At 46.8% G+C, this 26,539-nt stretch overlaps 1 protein-coding gene across 1 annotated transcript; it reads left to right on the top strand.

Moving 5' to 3' along the window:
• The first annotated feature begins 769 nt into the window (after positions 1-769).
• LYPLA2 (lysophospholipase 2) lies at positions 770-13,433 on the top strand. Its single transcript, XM_066574108.1, has 9 exons — positions 770-969; positions 1,053-1,084; positions 2,610-2,675; positions 2,756-2,803; positions 2,884-2,954; positions 3,542-3,615; positions 9,201-9,302; positions 11,809-11,982; positions 12,773-13,433. The coding sequence occupies exons 1-9, from the start codon at positions 892-894 to the stop codon at positions 12,821-12,823; spliced, it is 696 nt and encodes a 231-aa protein (XP_066430205.1). The 5' UTR covers positions 770-891; the 3' UTR covers positions 12,824-13,433.
• Positions 13,434-26,539: the final 13,106 nt, after the last annotated feature.

Here is a 26,539-nt window from a genome sequence, read left to right as displayed (position 1 = left end):
GTGGGCTGCTTCACAATGGCGGACTACAGGAAAGCTGAGACATAGCTGTTCTGATTACGTCCCTGTGTCGCGCCAGAGGACTTTGTGCTCATTAAGGCTCTCTTACATGGCTGTAATTGCATAATACTACACATATTTTGCGCGTGTAATACGCTGTGGCAAGCGGCCATAGGCTTACATTGTACTGCTATAAATTGCAGCCTCTTCTAGCTTGTCGGGTATACATGCCGAAATAGTTCATGGGATTGGAGGCCCGCCGCAGGCACGTATTGTTCATTGCGTACTTGCTGCATGCCGCACACATTTATCTCGCGGCAGCACGCAGCAAATTACGGCCATCTGAGCCCAAGATAAGTGTAAGGGCTGTTTTTTTTTTATTTTGCATTAGTAATTACTGTTTGGGGGGGCTGCTTTTTAAGGGGGCACTGTTACAATCAAGGGAGCATTATCGTTATTACTTTGTGAGGGGCACAACTGTGAGAATTATTTCTATGTGAGGGCAGAAAAAGGGCATTATTGTGTGGAAGCACAAAGGGGGAAATATCACTGAATAGGGCACAGTAGAGGGCCCTGTTACTGTGCTGCACGGTCCATCCGGGGCTCTCTTGTTCTCAGGGCTGCTGTGTGGGCACTATATATATGTATATTTTAGGAGGGGGAGTAATTATAGATATTCATGACAGTAATAGCTATCTCCACCTGGGCTGTTCCGCCACAAGTAAGATGGCGTCTGGTAGCCGCTAATCAATAGCTGCGTGCGGCCGTGACGTTCGGGGAGCGGCGCGATCACGTGACATGCGCCGGGGTTAGATCCGCTGAGCGGCTGCGGCTCATTGTTTCTTCTCGGGAGGTCAGAGGTCACCGGGGCGGTGTGTGACATCACTCCGGTGCATGTGCGGAAATAACATGTCTGTGCCGCTACTCACCGACGCTGTGACCGTACCCGCAGGGGAGCGAGAGACCGCGGCGGTGAGCACGTTACTATCCCGGCAGTGTGGAGGGTTGCGCGGCCTCCGTCCTGTGTGATCTGACTTTATGTCTTCTGTCCACAGGTCATCTTCCTGCACGGCCTGGGGGACTCCGGGTAAGTAACGGCTGACCCTCCCGTGTGCGGGCCGCCGCCGCTGACTGCGGAGGTGGTGCAGCGGCCGGGCGGTCCCCAGCAGTGTGCACTCTGCAGGCACTGCTCTGTCCTGTCTGGTGCTCTGTTCTTAGGACCCCCATACTTGTTAGCGTCGTCTGCGGGAGCAGGCGGTGCTCGGACATGTATGGAGGCCACCGACTGGCCCTAATGGCCGGGAAAGAAGGGTCCGGAACAATGAATTTCAACGCCTGCCGGAGCCAACCTCTTGCTCCTCTCCCCTACAGATGCCCGGCCCACCCAAGTGTTCATATCCATAGGGGGTCTGGAAATGAGCCGTCAGCCGACGGCTACTGAAGGCACCTTAAGAGTTCTCCAGGACTCTACTATTGATGATGTCCTATCCTGATCACTAGTTGATCAGCGGGTCTGCCGCCCGGGATCCATAACTATAAACTGATTACCCAGCAGTGAGTGTGGACAGTGCTGGAAGCAGATAGCGCTGTCTGTGTTGCAGTGGCCCTGTTTGGTACTGCAGGCAGAGTTTCCACTAAATTCAATTGGAGCTGTGCCTGTAGTACGAAACTGGGCCACTGCAATGTCATCAGCACTGACAGTAGGCTCAGCAATCAGCTGATGGGCAGGGATCCCAAACAGCGGACCCCTACCGTTTAGCTGTTGATGACCTAGACTGAGGATAGGTAATCAATTGCAAAGTCTGAGAAAACCTCATTAACAGAATCTGTCAGCTACTTTGAGCCCTGTAAGCTAAGGTTATAAGCTCAAAGCAGCTGAGTCCGGGGATGTAAGATTTTGCCTTACAAACCACAACACATCACCTAACAGGCGCTGTCAGGTCTGCCGCATGGCTCCTCTGCAGCTGCGGCAGACTTGCTTGTAGTTTTCACCCAGCGCTTCCTAGTCAGGGGTTCAAAATCCACACCTCCAGGAAGTGCTGGCTGTGATTGGTTCTCAAGCGCCGTGCCTCAATCAATCACTGCAGCGCTCGATGAACCAATTGCAGCAATCGCATTGAATGGCTGTGTCTGGTTCATCAAACGCTGGCTCTGATTGGCTGAGCCACGGCACTCAAATACCAATCACAGCCAGTGCTTCCTGGAGGCGCAGTTTTTGAACACCTGCCACTTAGGTGATGTGTGGTTTTTTTTTTTTTTAATGTAGCTAGGGCTTCTGAAAACCCTTGGATGTGAGGGGTTTTCACAAGGAAATAACCTTGCATCCCTGCCGGGGTTCCCTTCATCTCCGCCGCAGCAGTAGATCGAGTGCTCTCCCATTGTTTTTAATGGAGCTGGTCCCATTGAAAACGTGTGGAAGCCCCTGGATGCAACAGCCTTTCATCCCTGCAGGGCTGAAGGAATCTGCTGCTGCAGCTGTCACAGCAGGGGATTGCCATGTTCTCCCAGTGATTTCAATGGGGACGGTGCTTCCCCCGTGTGAAGCCAGCCTAAGTTGCGCACCCTTTTTTTTTTCTCTCTGCTGTACTTTAACCTTCTCTCTCCTCCTATAGACATGGCTGGGCCGAGTCGCTGTCTGCAATTAAACTGCCTCATGTGAAATACATATGTCCACATGCGTAAGTATTCACTTGTAGGTCTCGTCTTTGATCTGGGTGATGTAGAGGTTAGCTGTAACCCTAAATTTTACTATATGCAGGCCCCGCATTCCTGTAACGCTGAACATGAAGATGGTGATGCCAGCGTGGTAAGTCTCTATCCATCCTGGGTGTATTGCCAGCTATATGATTAACGGCGCTTAGTGTTACAAAATGCTTTTTCTTCCAGGTTTGACTTAATGGGCCTAAGTCCAGATGCTCCTGAAGACGAGGCAGGCATTAAGAAGGCTACGGATAGCAGTATGAGTATATTTAATAGCATTAACTCATTGTTACCCATGGATAGGAGTAACCAACTTGACACCTTTAAATAAAAACTTTGCCCGCCTGGGTTGTACACAGTGTCACTCGAGGGACAGCAGCAAGCGGTTATATGGGCTGTAGGGAGGGCAGATGACAAAATGAGCCAAAGTAGCCAGCAGTAGTTTAGTGCTATAAATCTCATTCAGTGGAACTTGTAACATGCAATTAAAGTTTTTGTTTTTTTTATAAGAACTTTTATTTGATAGACGTAAAATGATGTTTTGTACTTCTGTATACTTAAACTTATTAAGGGAACACTTTGCAAATCCTATATACTAGATCCTGTCTAGTGAACAGCCTAGGATGAAGGTGTATGCTGTGTGGATTTCAAGCGTCCTATTAGAGTACCTCTGTCATTTATCGTTGCCTCATGCCTTGCCCCAGGTCTATTATAGTGTATTGTTTAGTCTGGCATGTTCCTTTTAGGGTCAACATTCATAAAGTCTTTACGCACTACCTGCTCCAGAAGGTTCTCGCTTTAGTTCTACATGTTGGCCTAACATTTCCTTTTCTTTCCCTTTCAGTTAAAAGTATTATTGAACACGAAGTGAAGAATGGTATTCCAGCCAATAGGATTGTTCTTGGAGGATTTTCACAGGTACCAGTATGCAAAAGAGACATCATTTTATATCAACTCTGGTACTAAAGTCTCCTTCACATTTCAATACTCGATCATCTTTCATCAGCTCAAGATCAGTAGTGGAAGCAGAAAATTAGAAACCGTTTAAAGAGCTGTTCTTGGATAGTATTTCTAAACTGTAATGGTGAATTGACAGGCAGAGACATGCTCACCCTATATAGTTGTGCTAAGGACAACTACTTCCGGGCATAGAAACCAAATCTGGGTGTGCGGCATCCTCCATCATAATGCATCCGGAACCCCAAAGCTTAGAAACCACCAAGAATCCCAAAAAAGAAGCCTCTGTACTCCCTCAGTTACTTGCCACACGAGGCATTCAAGGTAATACATCCAATATAGAAGGGTCTCCAAACACCTATAATAACAATAAATGGATTGTATTGAAACTAAAAGTGCCTGAAAAGACCCATTTTGGAGTATAAACTCCAAGTCCGTAAGGCGCACAACGCTTATACACAAACCTTTTGCTTTGACAAATTTCTTGTCAATGGAATCCATTAATTAGTATTATGTGTTTGGAGACCATTATATATTGGACTTGGTACCTTGAATTCCTCATCTGGCAAGTGACCGAGGGGCGTACAGAACCTTCCTTTTTTGGATTTTTGTTAATATTTCTATATTTTGTGGTTTAGAATCCATTCCTGATTTTTGGCTTAAAAAAACAAACAAAACACTGGTCAGATACTGCAATGTGAAGAGACCTCTGTAATACAAGTGCTATGTTTTTCCACTTCTGGCTGCTCTTCCGTTACTTGTTCTGGTGTTTTCTAGCCACATGATGGTAAAGACATTAGATACTATGGGGTGGCTTTACTTAGACTGCCATGTCATGTGCAAGATTTATAAGGTGCCATCTTTTATTAAGTTTGCCATGGCTTTGGCTGTCGTAGCACCCATCCCAATTTCTGGTGCATGCTATGAGCAAGGGTAGACTTGCACTATAATTTGTGCCAGTGTTTTGTACAAATTATAGTAAATCTGTTGTGGTAGGCTCCACCCACTCCTTTTTTTTTTTCTTCTATTTTTGAAAAGTGGCATGAGACTGGACTACAAATGTGGCAAAGTTTCCAAGATACAGCCATGGAGGAAAGGAGAGGTGGTAGGTAGTAGCTATAGATAGGATAAAGGTATGCGGGTAGATGTAGAACACCATAAGTGGCATACTACCTTTTGATATATTCACTTTTGTGACTCTCCTTTTCAATTAGTTTTAAGTTATAGATATGTTGGGTTATATATTAATTGACTCTTACATTATATAACATTGCAATAATAAAGCAGAGCTCTGAAAAATAATTCTATTCTGATTAATATTGGTCAGTACAATTTGGAGCAGTTTGTACATCTATGGTGGAAAAGCCATAGACTGGCTGATAACAATGTAACACTTTATTGAACATGCATTGAATTAATAGTACTAGTTAACCACAATTTGCTATTTAGGGTAGTGTACATAATCGTGGCAATTCTTTGCATCTATGTTTAACCCCTTAATGACACGGCCCCTTTTGTTTCCCCGCCTCCCCACCCTTTTCTAAAACTGTAACTCCTTTCTTCATCCCTCAAAGTAGCTGTATGAGGGCTTGTTTTTTTGCAGGACGAGTTGTATTTTTCAATGTTAGAATTTTTTTCAGGACATTAAATAGTAAGTGGAGTGAAATGGGGAAAAAAAGTGATATTCTGCCATCTTTCGTTGTGTCTTATTTCTATGGCGCGCAAACTGCAACAAAAATGTCATAGTAACTTTATTCTATGGGACAGTATGATTACTTTGATATCAAACTTATAGTTTTTTTATTTTTTTCAGTCATTTAATTTTTTTAAATTATTTTCTGCCGCCATATTCTGCGTGCAATAACTTTTAAAAAAGTTTTCTGGCGCCATAGGTGTGCGCAGGCTCACTTTTTGCGTCATGTCCTGTAGTTTCCGTTGGTTCCATTTTGGTCACTTTAATTGCATTTTTGTATTTGAGACAGGGTGACCAAAAAAGTGCATTTCTGGTGTTCTTTATTTTTTTTATGACAACGTTCATCATGAGGGGTACATAATGCGTTATTTTGATAGCTCGTACTTTAAAAAAATTATTTTTTCTCTTTTTGCAATGCTTTGATTACTCCTGCAGTATGATGTTATGCTATAGCATTGCATCATAGTGCTATAGGGCAGGTAGTCTATTAAACCACCCCACGGGGATGGCTTGATAGGCATTCTGCCAGGACAGCCCTGGGGCCTTTCAGAAGGCTCCTGGCTCCCTGCGATCCCATCCCAGAATTGACAGCCGCATTTAAAGGGTTAGTGGCTTTGATCAGCTGCGTAGCTGATCAGAGCTCTCGCCGCCGGGTGTAGGCTGTAAAAAACAGCAGGTGCCCGCGGTGTATAAAGGGAGATCTCCCTCCATACATACCCTAACACTGCAGGACGGGAATGTACGCCCCCGCAGTGGGAAGGGGGTTTAAGTTGGACTTTCCAGTAATCTAATGTGTGTCTGATCATGGTTAAATCTGTGCCTAAAGTGACCCTTAAAAGGGTTGCCTGGTTACTGGAGAACTTCCATTTAATAGGTCTGTCTGCACTAAAATAACAAACTGAGTTATACTTGCCTCTCCCCCGGAATTCAGTGTTGTGGTCCCTTCACTTGTGACAGTGGCCATCACAGGATGTCTGGGGGCTGCTGCAGCACCACTTGTTCGCCTGGCATTGGCACTCATCCTGAGGTCGGGAAAATGACGAAGCAGCTTCTTATTGGCTGCTGCGGTCACCTAACTTTGTGTGACGGCTGCTCTTGCAACAAAGGGCGGGATCACAGCGGGACTGCAGTGTTGGATCCTGGCAGCAGAGGAGGGGCAGGTACAATCCATACTAATATTATATATGCCATCGTCTGTTTGTTTGTTACCTTTTCAAGGCTAAACCGCTGAATCGATTTTGATGATATTTGGCAGGGAGATGGCGTGCATCATGAGGAAGGACATAGGCTATCTTTAATCCTGAAAATTTATAGAGTTCTTTAGGGAGCGCAACAAGACAGATTTATTTGGGGAGTGCACAGGCACACCTTCACCGTGTGGTGAGGAAGGGGGTGCATATGAGCTATGCATACAAAAACAAGCAGACACGTGAGGGCAGACGTCATTACTGTACGTCTTTGATTATTAAGTGTAGCGGAGCAGAAGGGGTTGCACATCAAAAGCTACTTTTTACATTTCACTCTACAGCAAATTCCACGCAGGCAAAGTCGCGGGTCACAAGCTAGTTTATTATATTAATACAGACAGGCGTATTGGATGGATGTTTTCCTGTAACTGTAATCACTTAAGGACGTGGCCCTTCTTCTTTTTTCTTTTTTTTTTTCTTTTCTTTCTCTCCCCAACCCCCACTTTGTCAAAAAGGCCTAATATTTTTTTTTTTTTTTTATCAATCAACATAGTTGTTGGAGGGCTTTTTTGTGGGACTAGATGTATGGGAAGAATACGCAATTTCAACATTTTTAGAGGGGTTCTATTTCTACACACTGCAGCAAAAATGATACAACTTTATTCTATAGGTCAGTACGATTGTGACAATACAGAATTTCTATAGTTTTTTGTTTCTTGTTTTTTTGTAATCCCCCTCCCCTCCTTTTTTTTTTTTTTTGTCTTTCTCGCATGTTTTTTTGCCTTCTTGAGGATCAAGGTTGTCTCTTCCCTCAGCTCTTAACGAATCGTCTATCCTTGACAAGCAAGGCTCTGACTGCACCTACTGCCAGCCAGTCTGTTTCTCAGCACAGCATACTTGCGCCACCCTCCCTAATCTGTACCACCATACTAAATTTGCCGATGCTTTCTTACAAATTGGCAATTTATTCAGCCTTCCTCCTGATAGGCTCGCTTTCCTGCCTTTATTAGTTCTAATCTATTACAGAAAGCATTATTTGGCAGGCACTTGTGGACTTATAGCTTCCCAACACCCACAAAGAATAACAGGCTGACCGCCTGAACTTCTCCTTTTTCCACCCTCTTGGGTACTGCTCCAGAACATCACAAGGTCTAGCTGTGTCTCCCAATGACACTTGCCGTAAAACCCATTTCTCGTCATATTTATTGGGGAACATGGCACCCAGCCAATTGTTTTTCTTCCCTAGCACTGGTGGTATTTTCTCAAACGATCCGCAATCTGGTCTGTGTTGTGTTTTTTTGTTTAAACTTCATGCACTGTTTGTTTTTGGGTTTTTATCTTCTGATGGTCTGTCTTGATCACCTTCATGTATTGCTATGTTCATTCCTATTGATTTAGCTCAGTGCCTGCAGTAGGGGTAAAGCTGATAGGAGGAACGAACTCTCTTTACTTAGAGCTGGGTTCACACGAACGTATATTGGCTCGGTTTTCAAGCCTATATACGTCGTCCTCATCTGCAGGGGGGGGGGATGGAAGAGCCAAGATCAGGAACTGAGCTCCCGCCCCCTTTCTGCCCCCTCTCTGCCTCCTCTCCGTCCCTCTGCACTATTTGCAATGGGGAAAGGCGGAACGGGCTAATATGCAGAACTTAGCCCCGCCCCATCCCGCCTCCTTTCATTGCAAATAGTGGAGGGGGGGCAGGAGCTCAGTTCCTGTTCCTGGCTCTTCCATCCCCCCCCCCCCCCTTTCCCCTGCAGATGAGGACAACGTATATCGGCTCGGCGTGAAAACAGAGCTGATATACGTTCGTGTGAATCCAGCCTAAGGCCCATTTACATGCAACGATTTTCGCTCAAAACTTGTTCAAACCAGCAAAAGTGAGCCGTAAACGTGAAGCCATTGTGCACTATTCGGTTACTTGTCGTTTATCGCTTAGTTTCAGCCTGCATAAAAATAGTCATTAGTTCGTTCGCTTGCTATTAGGTTTAAATAGCATTCGTTCAGTGTTTGAAACAACTTGAGAGGAGGAGTGATTGTTTGCTGTGCTAAACACAATGACTCATGTGGCAGTAGACAATGGCTTTTCTTCGCACTAATTAAAAATTCCCACCTAGAGATTCTTCGCATATATAAACGCCTACCCGAGCCAACCACATATGCACTGTTTACAAAGCTAATGAGGAAAATGGCGTGCATTTCAAACTATCATCTTTACGTGTTAACTCTCAACATTTGAAAGAAAAAAAGTTGTTACGTTGTTTGTTCAAACGACAATCATTGCGTCTAAATGGGGCTTGAGTGTCTGCCTACTAGTGGCTCTACCAAGGTCTAGCTATGACCCCCATTGAACATAACGAGAAATGGGCGTCACTCCAACTTGGGTATTTTAAATGCCGCTGTCAGAATTGACTGTAGCATTTAAAGTGACAGCTGCGATCAGCACTCATGCCGGGGCCTACATTATATGGAGATGGATCAACTCCAATCCCCCTGCATACAAACCCTGAACCTCCATGACCTAACTGTAGATTATGGAGCATTAAGGGGTTAAAGAACGTGTGTATGGAGTGGTAATGTTAAATAGGAAGTTATGATCTATTACTCTGGTTTAGTTTTAATCTTTTTATAATGACTGATAAGATTTCAACTATTTTGCTTTTTTTTAGGGAGGAGCCCTGTCTTTGTATACTGCTCTGACCTGTCAACACAAACTCGCTGGAGTTGTCGGACTTAGCTGTTGGCTGCCACTCCACAAGACGTTCCCTCAGGTAAAATAGGATACGCTTAATTGGGTTTTTTCATCTTATATATCCCATCACATTGTCTTGATCACCTTCATGTATTACTATGTTCTCTATTGATTTAGCTAAGTGCATGCTGGAGGAACGAACTCTCTTTACTGAAGGCCTTTTTAAAAATCTAATGCCAGAATTGCTATTTTTCTTTTGTTCACTTCACAAGAATAGTTAGGCCTCCAGCTGCCATGGCAACCCATCGACCCTCCAAAATTGCATTGTGGATGACCGATGGGCTGACAGAGGAAGCTCCCTTGCTCTGCTAAACCTTTTTACATGCCCTAGTCAGCATTGGCCACGGTATCTAAAGGATTAAACGGCCAGGATTGGAGTTGTCGCCAATCCCGACCATTTGCGCAGGGTGCCAGCTGTATAATACAGTTTGCACTCACAAGCTCCTGATCCTAAATCATCACAGCACCGTAATAGTACGGTAGCTCACACTAAGTGAATGCAAGCTGCTAAATACTAGTATGTTGCAGGACAGAAGGGGTTAAACCTGTTGAAGTTGTATCACCAGAATCACTTACAAAATTAGTGCTGATCAACCAATTTAAAAATGTAGTTAATAAAATGTTTAACATTTGAAGATGCATCTAATCTTCATGGCTGCTGGTGGTGGATGGCTACTAATGTAATGTATGCCGTGTTTCAGAACGGCTGCTCAGTCAGAGCACTCTTGCAATAATACTGTTTTGTAGGAAAGCTGACGACTGACTCTTACACATCCTCTTCAAGTGGACTGTTGGCACTCGAACACCACCACCCATTGTTGCCTGAGGTTGCTGTATGCCCTCGGTTTTAACCTGCCATGGTACCTTCTGGATGACTGTGGGGCTTAATAGTTTTATATGATAGACATTTTATTTTTTTTTTCCTTATTCCCCTTAGGCCTCTTTCACATCGGCCACAGCGATATCGCTGCTGCAATATTGCAGCTTTGCTCCTGCGATTTTGTAGTGTCAGTGATGCTTTTTCTTGTGAAAAATCTCACATTGCGTTGCTGCTACCCGCAATTTTTCTCACGTGATAAAATCGCATGATTTTATCATGAGAAAGTTAATAGTTTCTAATGTTAAAAATGTATCGCATATCCCAAACTAGTGATTTTCGCACTATGCGGTAAACAAAGTGGCTCCATAGGGAAACATGGGCTACAAAAAAATGGCACATCACGGCAGTATAGAACATGCCACGATTTTTTTTTTCTAGCAACCTTTTTAAGTGAAAACAGCTAATGTAAAGGAACCCATTGGAAAGCATGGGTTTCACAAGCGGCCTTATACACATTCTTTCTGACTTTTAGCTAGCCATCCAAGGCCCTCAAGATATTTTCTGCCCCCCCCCCCCCCCCCCCCCAACTGATGACCTAACCTCTGACTAGGTCATCAATAGCCCAACAGGGTTCGGCAGATCAGGATCTGGTCCATCAGCTGATTGTCCGACCCACTGCCAGTGCAGTGAAACGGACGTTGTCATGAGCGGACAGGGGAGGAAGTAAAAGCGTTACCTTCACATCTGTTGACATTTAATGGGAGTGCCGCACTTCTCTTCCGTTTCCAGCTCCTCTCCTGGTCAGGGCTGGATATGACGTGAGAGAAACAGGGGATGGGATTATAGCGTAGCACTCCCACTTCCTCCCCTATCTACTGACGACGTTGTCCAGCTCTCTGCACCGAATAGCAGACCGGACAGTCAGCTGATGGATGTGGGTCCTGAGCGTGGATCTCATCCATCAGTTTCAGAGCTCCTATGCAGAGGATAGGTGGTCAGTTGAAAAAAGGGCAGAAAACCCCTTTTAAAGAGAACCTGTTACTGGATAAAGTCAGCGAGGCTGGCTGCATAGCTCTGCAGCTCTGACGCCTTTGCGTTTCGCTCTCAGTGGTCTGTCAAGTGGGCAGTCCCCACCAGTCGCACTCATTGGGTGACATTGAGCTGTCAGTCAAGTCCGACGTCGCCCAGTGAGTGGGATTGGTGGGAAACACACACTTTACACGTTGAAAGTGCCAAGAGCAACGCCTAAAGAAGAACCTGGCAGGGTGAAGCAAGGTGAGTGTAGAGGGCGCAAAAAAATGGTGATAGTCAGTGGGACCATTGTCTGTAGAGCCATGCAGCCAGCCCCGCTCTATGCCTTTATCCAGTGACAGGCCATCTTTAAATGCCACAAAGTTACTATCTTTTTAAAAAAAAAATGTTTTCATTTTCCATTATAACACCTTTCTCATTAGATGATGAAGGCTGAATTTTGAGTATTAAAGTATGTTAGCCTCCATCGTCTTGTATGTGGCTCCAGAATAGAGAATTTGGTGAAACCCAGTTGGTCAAGTCCAACTTAGTGTCCCTATTGTGATCAGTTTGTATAATGCAAATTTATCTTTTCTGAATCAGAACTGTATACTTTGTTTCCAAAGCATCTTATTAAAGTGGAAATGTTGAACTTCTCATATATGTATAATATTTTCTTTTTTTTAAATGGCAGGCTGCATGTGGCATAAATAAGGACATTTCCATCCTACAGTGTCATGGCGAGGCGGATCCTATGATTCCAGTTCGCTTTGGAACACTGACCTCAGAAAAACTGAAATCTGTGGTGACCCCATCAAAGATTCAGTTTAAAACATATCCTGGAGTCATGCACAGCACCAATCAGGAGGTATGGATTACCTGCTTCGTCATTTCTATGTTGCTGGTCTTGCATAATATTATACAGTCTCATAACATTGTTTCCAAAATTTGTTATTGGATTCGTATACCTATTTCTGTCTTTGGCCGCCTGCCGACTTGCATTGCAGAATCCAAAGCAGGCATCCGCCTCCGGATTCTGCAGTAAATGCCTTCCTTAGCTTTTCTGTTTTTTGCTTATATTGAAAGGAGATTTCTGCTAGACAGTCCCTTAGTATTAGCAAGGTCCACCAATAATAAGTTGTATAGATGTGTTGTTGCTAGGACTGGCTGTAATGTCTTGGGGAATTTGGCACCAAGCGTGCGCCACTGCATGGGGAATCCAGCAGAAGACTTATGCTGCCTGAACCACGACGAGCATGAAATCCTAACTGACACCCACATCATTGACAAACGCTGCAGCATTTCAGAGTATAACATGGATAAGAAAGCAGGTTTGAAAAGGTGCTGGGAACTGGAAGTAGTCATTGTAGTGGCTCCCTTTCGCCACTTGGGTAGATTGGCAGGCCTTTCCATGTATACAAATATGGAGAGACTTGTCACACACTGCTGTATCCATAGCACACGGATACGGTGCCTATACTGTGCCTCCCTGGGTCAATGACTTGCACAGAGACATATGGAGGTATTCTCTCATGGATTCCATTGTGGGGCTGTGACCTATTTCATTGCATGCTGATTTGGAGGTATTGTCTTGTCTATGGTGGGGGTTTTTTTTTAACATTTCCTCCACCTTTACACTTTCTTTTGTTTTTGTACAGGAAATGATGGCGGTAAAAGACTTTTTGGAGAAAGTGATCCCAAGAGTGTAACGCACTGATGGTTCCGCTGCAGGAATATGCCAGTTGGCGTCACCTCCAGTGTTTCTTCCCTGAGCCCGTGCCCTCTTACCCACCCACCCCCACTCTGTGCTGGTTAATGATAAAAGTATTATCTGTCCTGCCAGATGTGATTGGAGCTGTTTAAGGTACAGGGTGGGGGTTGCTGCTCCTGCACCCATTCCGGAATCCCTGCAAAAAAAGGGCAGGTTCTATCATTGCTGCTGCTTTTACAGATCATTGTAGTGTTACATTTCATATTCTTCTGCTGTCACCGGTCCTTATCTAGTAACAGCGGGAAGCCACCATATACCTCAGAGGAGCAGCTGATATTGAGATGTGAATGTACCTTAAACACTCCGTCCTTTCGGGAGCAGAGCTCAGGCCCATTACAGCTGGTACTGTGCCCCTACTTAGGTATTTTCAGCCGTCTGTCCCATCTACAGACAGATGTTATGCTTCTGACCTTGCATCCATGTTCTCTGAGCGCAGATTGTGTATGTGTAAGGCTCAGCATGCACTGGGAAGAGAGCAGTCTACCTACTTAAGCAGCATTACCGCCATTTTTGTTTTTTAAATTCACAATAAAATGCCTTCTACCCTTTTTTGGTCTCTTCTTATACTTAACTGTGTTTTGACTTTTATACTTTTGGGTGTGAACAGCTAGAAAAACCATGATGAAGTAACATTATGAAAGCACTCACACAGTTGCGTCTCTAGATGTGACATTTTTGAATTCCTGTTCAGGCTGCAGTATTATCTGACTTTTTATTGCAGTACCATTGCATAAATTAAAAAGGTCTGAAGTTTTGCTGCTATTCAGGATCATTACACTAATGTCCATTCCAGTCATGCGTTCTCTTCTCAGCCATTATAAGAATGCAGCTGTGCCTTTTCTATTCTTTAGCTTAACCCCTTAATGACATGGCCTATTTTGGCATTTTTCCATCTGCATTTTTCAAAAGCCATAACTTTATTTTTCCGTTGACGCGGGCTTATAAGGGCTTGTTTTTTGCGTGGCGAGCTGTAGTTTTTATCGGTGCCACTTTTGGGTACATAGACAATATCGTAACACTTTTTTATAATTTTTTTTTTATATGATAACGGCGAGCAAACGCATCAATTCTGACAGATTTTTTTTAAATTTTTTTACAGCGTTAATCATGCAGCATAAATGACACACAAATTTTTTTTCTGCGGGTCGGTACGGTTACAATACCAAAATTATTATATTTTTTTTAGGTTTTTACTAGAGATGAGCGAGCACCAAAATGCTCGGGTGCTCGTTACTCGGGACGAAATTATCGCGATGCTCGAGGGTTCGTTTCGAGTAACGAACCCCATTGAAGTCAATGGGCGACCCGAGCATTTTTGTATTTCGCCGATGCTCGCTAAGGTTTTCATGTGTGAAAATCTGGGCAATTCAAGAAAGTGATGGGAACGACACAGCAACGGATAGGGCAGGCGAGGGGCTACATGTTGGGCTGCATCTCAAGTTCACAGGTCCCACTATTAAGCCACAATACCGGCAAGAGTGGCCCCCCCCCCCCCCCCCCCCCCCCCTCCCAACAACTTTTACTTCTGAAAAGCCCTCATTAGCATGGCATACCTTAGCTAAGCACCACACTACCTCCAACAAAGCACAATCACTGCCTGCATGACACTCCGCTGCCACTTCTCCTGGGTTACATGCTGCCCAACCCCCTCCCCCCCCCCCCCCCCCCCCGCACGATAGTGTCCACAGCGTACACCAAATTGTCCCTGCCCAGCCTTTAGCTGCCCTCATGCCACACCACCCTCATGTCTATTTATAAGTGCGTCTGCCACAGGAAAAGCAGGCACACACTGCAGAGGGTTGGCATGGCTAGGCAGCGACCCCCCCCCCATAAAAGGGGCGGGGCGATAGTCCACAATGCTGTACAGAAGCAATGAGAAATCCAATCCTGTGCCACCTCCATCTGGAGCTGCACACGTGGGCATAGCAATGGGGAACCTATGTGCCACACACTATTCATTCTGTCAAGGTGTCTGTATGCCCCAGTCAGACCGCGGTCTTTTATAAATAGTCACAGGCAGGTACAACTCCGCAATAGGAATTCCGTGTGCACCCACAGCATGGGTGGCTCCCTGGAACCCACCCGCTGTACATAAATGTATCCCATTGCAGTGCCCATCACAGCTGAGGTAATGTCGTGCTTAATACAGGTGGGCTTCGGCCCACACTGCATGCCCCAGTCTGACTGGGGTTCTTTACAAGTGGACAGATGTAGTAACAACTCCCTGTGGACCCACAGCATGGGTGGGTGCCAGGAAGCCACCGGCGGTACATAAAAATATCCCATTGCATTGCCCATCACAGCTGAGGTAATGTCGTGCTTAATACAGGTGGGCTTCGGCCCACACTGCATGCCCCAGTCTGACTGGGGTTCTTTTACAAGTGGACAGATGTAGGTTAAACTCCGTGTGCACCTACAGCATGGGTGGCTCCCTGGAACCCACCGGTAGTACATAAAAATATCCCATTGCATTGCCCAACACAGCTGAGATAGTAATGTCGTGCTTAATGCAGGTGGGCTTCGGCCCACACTGCATGCCCCAGTCAGACTGGGGTTCTTTACAAGTGGACAGATGTAGTAACAACTCCCTGTGGACCCACAGCATGGGTGGGTGCCAGGAAGCCACCGGCGGTACATAAAAATATCCCATTGCATTGCCCAACACAGCTGAGGTAGTAATGTCGTGCTTAATGCAGGTGGGCTTCGGCCCACACTGCATGCCCCAGTCTGACTGGGGTTCTTTACCAGTGGACAGATGCAGTTACAACTCCGTGTGGACCCACAGCATGGGTGGCTCCCTGGAACCCACCGGCGGTACATAAATATATCCCATTGCAGTGCCCTACTCAGCAGAGCTAACGTCAGATACAATACAGGTGGGCTTCGGCCCACACTGCATGCCCCAGTCAGACTGGTAATATGTACCTTAACAGTAACCTCGTTGGTGGTAATGTGGTGGTGACTGTGGACCTGGTAGCGCGTTTTTATGTAGTTGGTTTTCGGAATGTGGCCAGGATTAAGTGGGCCGTGGCGGGGGGATGGTGGTGGTGCTCTCTTGTTGTGTCGTTAAAGGTGAAATTCTTGGACTGCCACCAGACGGACCAATGCAAAGGTATTTGCCAAGAATGTTTTCATTGTTGGAGGAGGAGGGGGATGTTTTGGAGGCACTATGTGTCCTCTACACGTGTCCGTGGTTATATGCACCTTAACAGTAACAGCGTTGGTGGGAAATGGCCTCGCCGCCATCATGTCTGTGTGAAGCCTCTGTTTCCACACCCCAGTGACATACCATTAGCAGCGGTATAGGCAGAGCCCAGAATTATTCACATTTCAGCGGTAGCATTAGGGACAGGCCCCACTAACATATTTCTAGCAGCAGTATAGGGGGAGTGCAGTCTTAGTTCCATTTCAGTAATAGTAGCACTCAAGACAGGCCCCAGTAACATTCCCATTGCAGCAGTTTAGGGAGATAACAGTCTCTTTCACATTTCAGTAGCTGCAGTATAGACAAGGCCCCAGTTACATTTATGTAGCTAAAGTGTAGGCCAACCCCACACACCTTTCTGTACCATGAGTGCAGGCGAAGAACATAGAAATTACTATGATTACACTGTAGGTGAGGGCCCGAAAAAATTGGTGTACCAACAGTACTAATGTACCTCAGAAAAAATTGGCCATGCCCAACCAAGATGGCAGGTGAAACCCATTAATCGCTTTGGTTAATGTGGCTTAAGTGGTAACTAGGCCTGGAGGCAACCCAGTTGAACGAAAAATTGGTTCAAGTTAAAGTTTCAACGCTTTTAAGAGCATTGAAACGTATAAAAATTGTTTAGAAAAATTATATGAGTGAGCCTTGTGGCCCTAAGAAAAATTGCCCGTTCGGCGTGATTACGTGAGGTTTCAGGAGGAGGAGCAGGAGGAGGAGGAGGAATATTATACACAGATTGATGAAGCAGAAATGTCCCCGTTTTGGATGGTGAGAGAGAACGATGCTTCCATCCGCGGGTGCAGCCTACGTATTGCTTAGGTATCGCTGCTGTCCGCTGGTGGAGAAGAGAAGTCTGGGGAAATCCAGGCTTTGTTCATCTTTATGAGTGTAAGCCTGTCGGCACTGTCATTTGACAGGCGGGTACGCTTATCCGTGATGATTCCCCCAGCCACACTAAACACACTCTCTGACAAGACGCTAGCCGCAGGACAAGCAAGCACCTCCAGGGCATACAGCACGAGTTCAGGCCACGTGTCCAGCTTCGACACCCAGTAGTTGTAGGGGGCAGAGGCGTCACGGAGGACGGTGCTGCAATCGGCTACGTACTCCCTCACCATCCTTTTACAGTGCTCCCGCCAACTCAGCCTTGACTGGGGACCGGTGACACAGTCTTGCTGGGGAGCCATAAAGCTGTCAAAGGCCTTAGAGAGTGTTCCCCTGCCTGCGCTGTACATGCTGCCTGATCTCTGCGCCTCCCCTGCTACCTGGGCCGCGGAAATGCGCCTTCGGCCACTAGCGCTATCGGATGGGAAGTTTACCATCAGTTTGTCCACCAGCGCCCTGTGGTATAGCATCATTCTCGAACCCCTTTCCTCTTCGGGAATGAGAGTGCAAAGGCTCTCCTTATACCGTGGATCGAGCAGTGTGTACACCCAGTAATCCGTAGTGGCCAGAATGCGTGTAACGCGAGGGTCACGAGAAAGGCATCCTAACATGAAGTCAGCCATGTGTGCCAGGGTACCTGTACGCAACACATGGCTGTCCTCACTCGGAAGATCACTTTCAGGATCCTCCTCCTCCTCCTCTGGCCATACACGCTGAAAGGATGACAGGCAAGCTGCATCTGTACCCTCAGCAGTGGGCCAAGCTGTCTCTTCCCCCTCCTCCTCATGCTCCTCCCCCTCCTCCTCCTCCTCTGGCCATACACGCTGAAAGGATGACAAGCAAGCAGCATCTGTCCCCTCAGCAGTGGGCCAAGCTGTCTCTTCCCCCTCCTCCTCATGCTCCTCCCTCTCCTCCTCAACGCGCTGAGATATAGACATGAGGTTGCTCTGACTATCCAGCGACATACTGTCTTCCCCCGCCTCCGTTTCTGATTCCAAAGCGTCTGCCTTTATGCTTTGCAGGGAACTTCTCAAGAGGCATAGCAGAGGAATGGTGACGCTAATGATTGCAGCATCCCCGCTCACCATCTGGGTAGACTCCTCAAATTTTCCAAGGACCTGGCAGATGGCTGCCAACCAGGCCCACTCTTCTGTAAATGATTGAGGAGGCTGACTCCCACTGCGCCGCGCAAGTTGGAGTTGGTATTCCACTATAGCTCTACGCTGCTCATAGAGTCTGGCCAACATGTGGAGCGTAGAGTTCCACTGTGTGGGCACGTCGCACAGCAGTCGGTGCACTGGCAGATTAAACCGATGTTGCAGGGTCCGCAGGGTGGCAGCGTGCGTGTGGGATTTGCGGAAATGTGCGCAGAGCTGGCGCACCTTTCCGAGCAGGTATGACAAGTGGGGGTAGCTTTTCAGAAAGCGCTGAACCACCAAATTAAAGACATGGGCCAGGCATGGCATGTGCGTGAGGCTGCCGAGCTGCAGAGCCGCCACCAGGTTATGGCCGTTGTCACACACGACCATGCCCGGTTGGAGGCTCAGCGGCGCAAGCCAGCGGTCGGTCTGCTCTGTCAGACCCTGCAGCAGTTCGTGGGCCGTGTGCCTCTTCTCTCCTAAGCTGAGTAGTTTCAGCACGGCCTGCTGACGCTTGGCCACCGCTGTGCTGCCACGCCGCGTGACACCGACTGCTGGCGACGTGCTGCTGACACATCTTGATTGCGAGACAGAGGTTGCGTAGGAGGAGGAGGAGGGTGGTTTAGTGGAGGAAGCATACACCCCCGCAGATACCACCACCGAGCTGGGGCACGCAATTCGGGGGGTGGGTAGGACGTGAGCGGTCCCAGGCTCTGACTCTGTCCCAGCCTCCACTAAATTCACCCAATGTGCCGTCAGGGAGATATAGTGGCCCTGCCTGCCTGTGCTTGTCCACGTGTCTGTTGTTAAGTGGACCTTGGCAGTAACCGCGTTGGTGAGGGCGCGTACAATGTTGCGGGAGACGTGGTCGTGCAGGCCTGGGACGGCACATCGGGAAAAGTAGTGGCGACTGGGAACCGAGTAGCGCGGGGCCGCTGCCGCCATCATGCTTTTGAAAGCCTCCGTTTCCACAAGCCTATACGGCAGCATCTCTAGGCTGATCAATTTTGCAATGTGCACGTTTAACGCTTGAGCGTGCGGGTGCCTGGCGTCGTACTTGCGCTTGCGCTCAAACTGTGGCGCTAGCGACGTCTGGACGCTACGCTGAGAGACATTGCTGGATGGGGCCGAGGACAGCGGAGGTGAGGGTGTGGGTGCAGGCCAGGAGACGGTACTGCCTGTGTCCTCAGAGGGGGGTTGGATCTCAGTGGCAGGTTGGGGCACAGGGGGAGAGGCAGTGGTACAAACCGGAGGTGGTGAACGGGCATCGTCCCACCTTGTGGGGTGCTTGGCCATCATATGCCTGCGCATGCTGGTGGTGGTGCCTCCCCAGCTGATCTTGGCGCGACAAAGGTTGCACACCACTGTTCGTCGGTCGTCAGGCGTCTCTGTGAAAAACTGCCACACCGTAGAGCACCTTGACCTCTGCAGGGCGGCATGGCGCGAGGGGGCGCTTTGGGAACCAGTTGGTGGATTATTCGGTCTGGCCCTGCCTCTACCCCTGGCCACCGCACTGGCTCGGCCTGTGCCCACACCCTGACTTGGGCCTCCACGTCCTCGCCCGCGTCCACGTCCTATAGGCCTACCCCTACCCCTTAGCATGGTGTATTACCAGTGATTTGATTTCCCAGCCAGGAAATAAATTGGCGCAAGCCTGCAGGCCAAATAGAATTTTTGCCCTTTTTTTTAAAGGAAAGGCCCACTGACTATATTCAATCAATAATAAATGTGTTCTGTGGCCCTGCTGTGTGTCACAGAGGTGCAGTGTTATTAACTGCAGCAGAGCGGTGATTTCCCAGCCAGGAAATAAATTGGCGCAAGCCTGCAGGCCAAATAGAATTTTTGCCCTTTTTTTTAAAGGAAAGGCCCACTGACTATATTCAATCAAGTAACAAATGTGTTGTGTGGCCCTGCTGTGTGTCACAGAAGTGCAGTGTTATTAACTGCAGCAGAGCGGTGATTTCGCAGCCAGGAAATAAATTGGCGCAAGTCTGCAGGCCAAATAGAATTTTTGCCCTTTTTTTTTAAAGGAAAGGCCCACTGACTATATTCAATCAAGTAACAAATGTGTTCTGTGGCCCTGCTGTGTGTCACAGAACTGCAGTGCTATTAACTGCAGCAGAGCGGTGATTTCCCAGCCAGGAAATAAATTGGCGCAAGCCTGCAGGCCAAATAGAATTTTTGCCCTTTTTTTTAAAGGAAAGGCCCACTGACTATATTCAATCAAGTAACAAATGTGTTGTGTGGCCCTGCTGTGTGTCACAGAAGTGCAGTGTTATTAACTGCAGCAGAGCGGTGATTTCCCAGCCAGGAAATAAATTGGCGCAAGCCTGCAGGCCAAATAGAATTTTTGCCCTTTTTTTTTATTTAAAGGAAAGGCCCACTGACTATATTCAATCAAGTAACAAATGTGTTCTGTGGCCCTGCTGTGTGTCACAGAACTGCAGTGCTATTAACTGCAGCAGAGCGGTGATTTCCCAGCCAGGAAATAAATTGGCGCAAGCCTGCTGTTAAACTTAGCTGGCTGCGTATGATTTTTTTGACGTTCTTCACCCACCACACACGTACCCAGAACGCTGAGGACTGTCAGAGGCAGGCCAAATAGAATTTTTTCCCCCTTTTTTTAAAAAAGGAAAGGCCCACTGACTATATTCAATCAAGTAACAAATGTGTTGTGTGGCCCTGCTGTGTGTCACAGAAGTGCAGTGTTATTAACTGCAGCAGAGCGGTGATTTCCCAGCCAGGAAATAAATTGGCGCAAGCCTGCAGGCCAAATAGAATTTTTGCCCTTTTTTTTTTTTAAAGGAAAGGCCCACTGACTATATTCAATCAAGTAACAAATGTGTTCTGTGGCCCTGCTGTGTGTCACAGAACTGCAGTGCTATTAACTGCAGCAGAGCGGTGATTTCGCAGCCAGGAAATAAATTGGCGCAAGCCTGCAGGCCAAATAGAATTTTTGCCCTTTTTTTTTTAAGGAAAGGCCCACTGACTATATTCAATCAATAATACATGTCTTCTGGCCCTGCCTACACAATTCTGTCCCTGTAGTATTACTGCAGGGCGCAATGCTCTGCACGGCCGATTTGGAAAAAAAAAAAAAGTGCAACACTGCTAACAGCAGCCTGCACAGTACTGCACACGGTTAGATGTGGCCCTAGGAAGGACCGTTGGGGTTCTTGAAGCCTACACTCACTCCTAACACTCTCCCTGCCTAACCACTTCTGTTCCTGTAGTATTACTGCAGGGCGCAATGCTCTGCATGGCCGATATAGCAAAAAAAAAAATGTGCACCACTGCAAAAGGCAGCCTCCACAGTACTGCACACTGTTAGATGTGGCCCTAAGAAGGACCGTTGGGGTTCTTGAAGCCTACACTAACTCCTAACGCTCTCCCTATAGCAGCTCCGGCACCAGCAGCACTGTCCCTGATCTCTGTCACAACCCATCTGAGGCGAGCCGCGGGAGGGGCCGATTTTTATACTCGGGTGACATCTGATCTCCCCAGCCACTCACAGCAGGGGGGTGGTATAGGGCTGGAACGTCACAGTGGGAAGTTGTAATGCCTTCCCTGTCTTTCTATTGGCCAGAAAAGCGCGCTAACGTCTTAGAGATGAAAGTGAAAGTAACCCGAACATCGCGTGGTGCCCGTTAAGAGTAACGAGCATCCCGAACACCCTAATATTCGCCCGAGCATCAAGCTCGGACGAGTACGTTCGCTCATCTCTAGTTTTTACCCTTTTTTTTTGCAATAAAGCCTTTTTTTGGGAAATTTTTTTTCTCTATAGCTGTATTCAAAGTCCTGTAACTTTTTTATTTTTCTATGTACGGAGCTCTATAAGGGCTTATTTTTTGCGAGACGAGCTGTAGTTTTTATTGGTACCGTTTTGGGGAATGTATGGCTTTTTTGATCACTTTTGTGAGGCAAAATGCTAAAAATTAGCATTTTTGCCTCTGTTTTTTTAGAGTATTTTTTTACGCTTTTTGTCGTACAAAATAAAAAGCGTGTTCAACTTTTTGTACACATCGTTATGGACGCGTCAATACCCAATATTGTGGGGTTTTAATTTTTTTTTTACCTTTTTATGCTATTAGAAATAGCATAAAAGGGTTTTTGTTTTTTTTTTGTTTTTTTTTTTACACAATTTGAGTCCCTCTGAGGGACTTGCAGCACTGTGCCTATGATCGCTGTCATAAGGCATGGCAAAGCTACTGCTCTGCCATGCCTTATCGCTTATACAGCAATCATAGGCATAGGCAATACAGGATGCCAGTGTCTGGCGTCCTGTTGCCATGGTGACAAGCCGGGCTCTCGCCGGCCGGAGACAGAGGGAGCGCGCTCCCTCTGTGAACTCTTTCCCTGCCGCGATCTACTTTAGATCGCGGCAGCGAAGGGGTTAACAGCAGGGGGCGCATCTCTGATGCCCCCCAGCTGTTGCAGCGGAACGCCGGCTGTGACGGACAGCCGGCTCCCACTGCGGGCTAGTGCGAGGTCAGTCATGATTTCGCGCTATCCCGATGACGTACCGGTACATCATTTTGCGCAAAGTACTCGCCTCCCATGACGTATCGGTACATCATGGAGCGGGAAGGGGTTAAAAAAACGTCTTCGGCCGGCTTGAAATCTACGGCCGGAGGTTCTGTCACAGATCAGTCTCAAAATACCAAAAGAAAAAGCGCTGCATGCAGCGCTTTTTACTTCTATTCAAAAGCCATGTAGAAAGCATATGGACTCCATTATATTCAATAGGCTCCATTCAGCGCTGTTTGGTTCCATCCTGAGACTGAGGCGTTTGACCACAGGAATTGCCCTTTTGTGCTGCACAAACTGAGCAGGAAAGCGGAATCCCCAACGCAGTAGTCAAACCACCCTTACTTTTTCTTGCAATTGTACAGTGAAAAAAGTGAAGTCTTGCGACTTCCTTGAATTTATTACTAAGAAATGTGTAACAATTACCTAAGGCATAACTATAAACCAACAAAATCTAACACCTAGCAACACCCAAACAGTTGTACCATTCATATTGGGCACATGGAGAATTTATTAACACACAGGTCTATTTTTATTTATTCTTTTTCCCGACCCTTGAAGATTACGCAAAGAGCCAATTGGCAAAATGAGGTTTTGGTTAAGGAGATTAAAAGTATGGGTTTCAAAGTGGCTTCACCCTTTATTTAAAGGCATACAAAGTCTAGTTACTAACAGATTGCATTAAAGGAGATGTCCCGAGGCAGCAAGTGGGTCTATACACTTCTGTATGGCCATAATAATGCACTTTGTAATATACATTGTGCATTAATTATGAGCCATACAGAAGTTATAAGAAGTTTTATACTTACCTGCTCCGTTGCTGGCGTCCTCGTCTCCATGGTGCCGACTAATTTTTGGCCTCCGATGGCCAAATTAGCCGCGCTTGCGCAGTCCGGGTCTTCAGCTTTCTTCTATGGAGCCGCTCGTGCCAGAGAGGGGCTCCGTGTAGCTCCGCCCCGTCACGTGCCGATTCCAGCCAATCAGGAGGCTGGAATCGGCAGTGGACCGCACAGAAGAGCTGCGGTCCACGAAGGTAGAAGATCCCGGCGGCCATCTTCAGCGGTAAGTATTGAAGTCACCGGACCGCCGGGATTCAGGTAAGCGCTGTGCGGGTGGTTTTTTTAACCCCTGCATCGGGGTTGTCTCGCGCCGAACGGGGGGGGGGGGTTAAAAAAAAAAAAAACCCGTTTCGGCGCGGGACATCTCCTTTAAGGCATCATTCTTGGTAACCTTTAAGACCAAACAACTCTTGCAAGAGGTGTTAGACACCTTGAGCTTGAAAAGGCTTCAAAAGCATTAAAGATCTAGGTGCACATCAGTCTCTCATGACGCAGTTCATCTGTTCCTGGAGTTGAAATTGGCCACAGCTGCTTTGGTCCTCTACATTGAGCTCTGATTGCTCCCTGTCATGTCTCTTCACTGCCCATAGAGCTCGTGCATACCTGCCACTTCTCGTAAAGGGACAATGTGCTTCCTATACTTGTTCCCCCTTCAAACTTGTTTCTGTACTCCTTTATATTGGGCATTCATACCCTTGGCTATATGCCTAAGCGATCAGTCTCCTACGGCCATTTCTTACAAAGTCCCTGAGTGATTGTTCTTAGACCCTTTTCTGACTTAGAACAATCAAACTTCTGTGCTCCCTGACCTCAGTTCTGTACTTGACTAGACAGGTTTTCTTCAGGCATTTGGCCTTGGCCCAGTGCAGCGTCAAGCCACATTACTAGGACTAACTGCATGTAACAGCTTAGGGTCCCAATATCAAATACTGGGAGGAGGGAGAGAGTTAAAGGGGTTGTCCCGCGCCGAAACGGGTTTTTTTTTTTTTCTCCCTCTTCCACTCACTGGCTCTCTGCTTCTCTCTCTTCTCTCCCCCCCCCCAAGCAATTTGCAATGGGAGTAGAGCTAAGCTCCCACCCCTTGTCCATAGCCTGCAATAGGAGTGAGTGGGGACAGTGGGGCTTAGCTCTGCCCCCTCCTATTGCAAACGCAGGAGTGGAGGAGAGAGCCAGAGGGAAGGGGGGACTGCTTAGATTGAAATGTGTATTGGCTGGCTGTGAAAACACTGGCCGATATACGCTCGTGGGAATAAGCGCTTTGCCAGTAGAAAAAAGTTTGATTGTTCCCAGGAAGCAAAATCAAGTAATCTTGTACATAACACATTAAAAGGTATCAGATCTACAAGATTACCTAATTTTGCTTACTGAGAACAATCACATGGACAAATGTGGAATGTTTTAAAAACAAATGCACCAGGCTATGTTTGGAGGAAAATTACACTGTACACCAAGACCTCAGCCCAACTACGAAACTTGGTGATGGAGTATCATTGATTAGGGCTGCCTCAGGGCCTGGAGATCATTGAGGGAATAATGCACTTACGTGTATCAAAGCATTTTACAGGAAAATGTAAGGGCAGCAGTCCATGACCCGAGGCTGAAGAGAGCTTGGATGATGCAATAAGACAATGATGCAAAGCACAGTAATGACCTGTGTTACACCTAATTATTGCCGCTCAAACAAAAGTGAGCGACTCTCATGTCTAAACACGAGCTAACGACACTCGTGCACTTCGCGTCAGTCGTTCAGTTTCAGCCAGCATAAAAAAACTAATTGCCGACTCGCTCAATTCTTGTTTAAATGCTCCCTGCTTCACCTACAAAGTTAGGCCGCCTGCAGACGAGCGGGTCGGATCGGCGGCGATAATTAGGTTAGGTATTGTTGACCTTACCTGACAAAGTTATCAATTCTTCAAAGCTGGATAGCGAGAACCCCTTTAAGTTTAACGGTTTACATGCAAAGATAATCTTTCGAAAGATTTAGCAATGTATTTGCATAAAGTGTTAATGGCCATTAACACTTTAATCATCTTGATTTGTGTGTAAAACATTTACACAGAAATATAATTGCTCAAAATTTGTTCAAAAGATAGTAGCTATGCAAAATTATTGCTCAAACTAATGGGTAGTAATGCCCATTAGTTTGCATGTAAATAAGCCTTTCTTCACTGTATGCATAACACAACAGGTGGTCTGTTATCTGCACTCATCCCCTTTGTTCTGCTGGGGGACTGCAGCTAAATACAATGTTATCAGCGCTCCCGTAGAGAATCAGAGTTGTGTCCCTGTCCGAACAATAGATTTTAACCTCTTCCCGCTCCAGGGCGTACGTTTATGTCCTGGCAGTGGGGTACTTCCCACAACAGGGTGTAAACTTAAGTCTTGGGGATAGCGCGAGATCATATATGATCTCACGCTATCCCGCAGCGGGAGCCGGCTGTCATTCACAGCCGGCGTCCCGCTGCAACAGCGGGGGTGCTTCGAAGATGCGCCCCCCCGCCCCCCGCTGTTAACCCCTTCCCTGCCGCGATCTAAGTGTCTTCAGCCGGCTCCTGCGATGTTATGGCGAGAGCCCAGCCTGTCGCCATGGCAACAGTACGCCAGACACTAGCGTCCTGTATTGCCAATGCCTATTATCGCTGCATAAGCGATAAGGCATGGCAGTAGCCCTACCATGTCTTATCACAGCGATGGGCAGTACTGTGGTCAAAGTCCCCCAGGGGGACACGAGTTGTGTAAAAAGTAAAAAAACCCTTTATGCTTTCTCTCATATTAGCATAAAAAATTAAAACCACACCTATTTGGTATTGTTGCATCCGTAACAACGTGTACAATAAGCTGCACATGCTTTTGAGTGTGCAAGCTAAAAAAAATAATGAGGCAAAAATGCTAATTTTTAGCATTTTGCCTCCCGAAAAACGCAATAAAAGTGATCAAAAGAGCCGTAGGTACCCCAAAATGGTACCAATAAAAACTACAGCTCGTCTCGCAAATAAGCCCTCACAGAGCTCCGTACATAAAAATAAAGATGTTATAGGACTTTGAATGCAGCGATT

The sequence above is a fragment of the Eleutherodactylus coqui genome, chromosome 1, assembly GCF_035609145.1.
Source record: "Eleutherodactylus coqui strain aEleCoq1 chromosome 1, aEleCoq1.hap1, whole genome shotgun sequence".
In the NCBI taxonomy this organism is placed as follows: Eukaryota; Metazoa; Chordata; class Amphibia; order Anura; family Eleutherodactylidae; genus Eleutherodactylus; species Eleutherodactylus coqui.
Note: the sequence above shows the minus strand (reverse complement) of the source record. Positions and strands in the feature narration are given on the sequence as shown.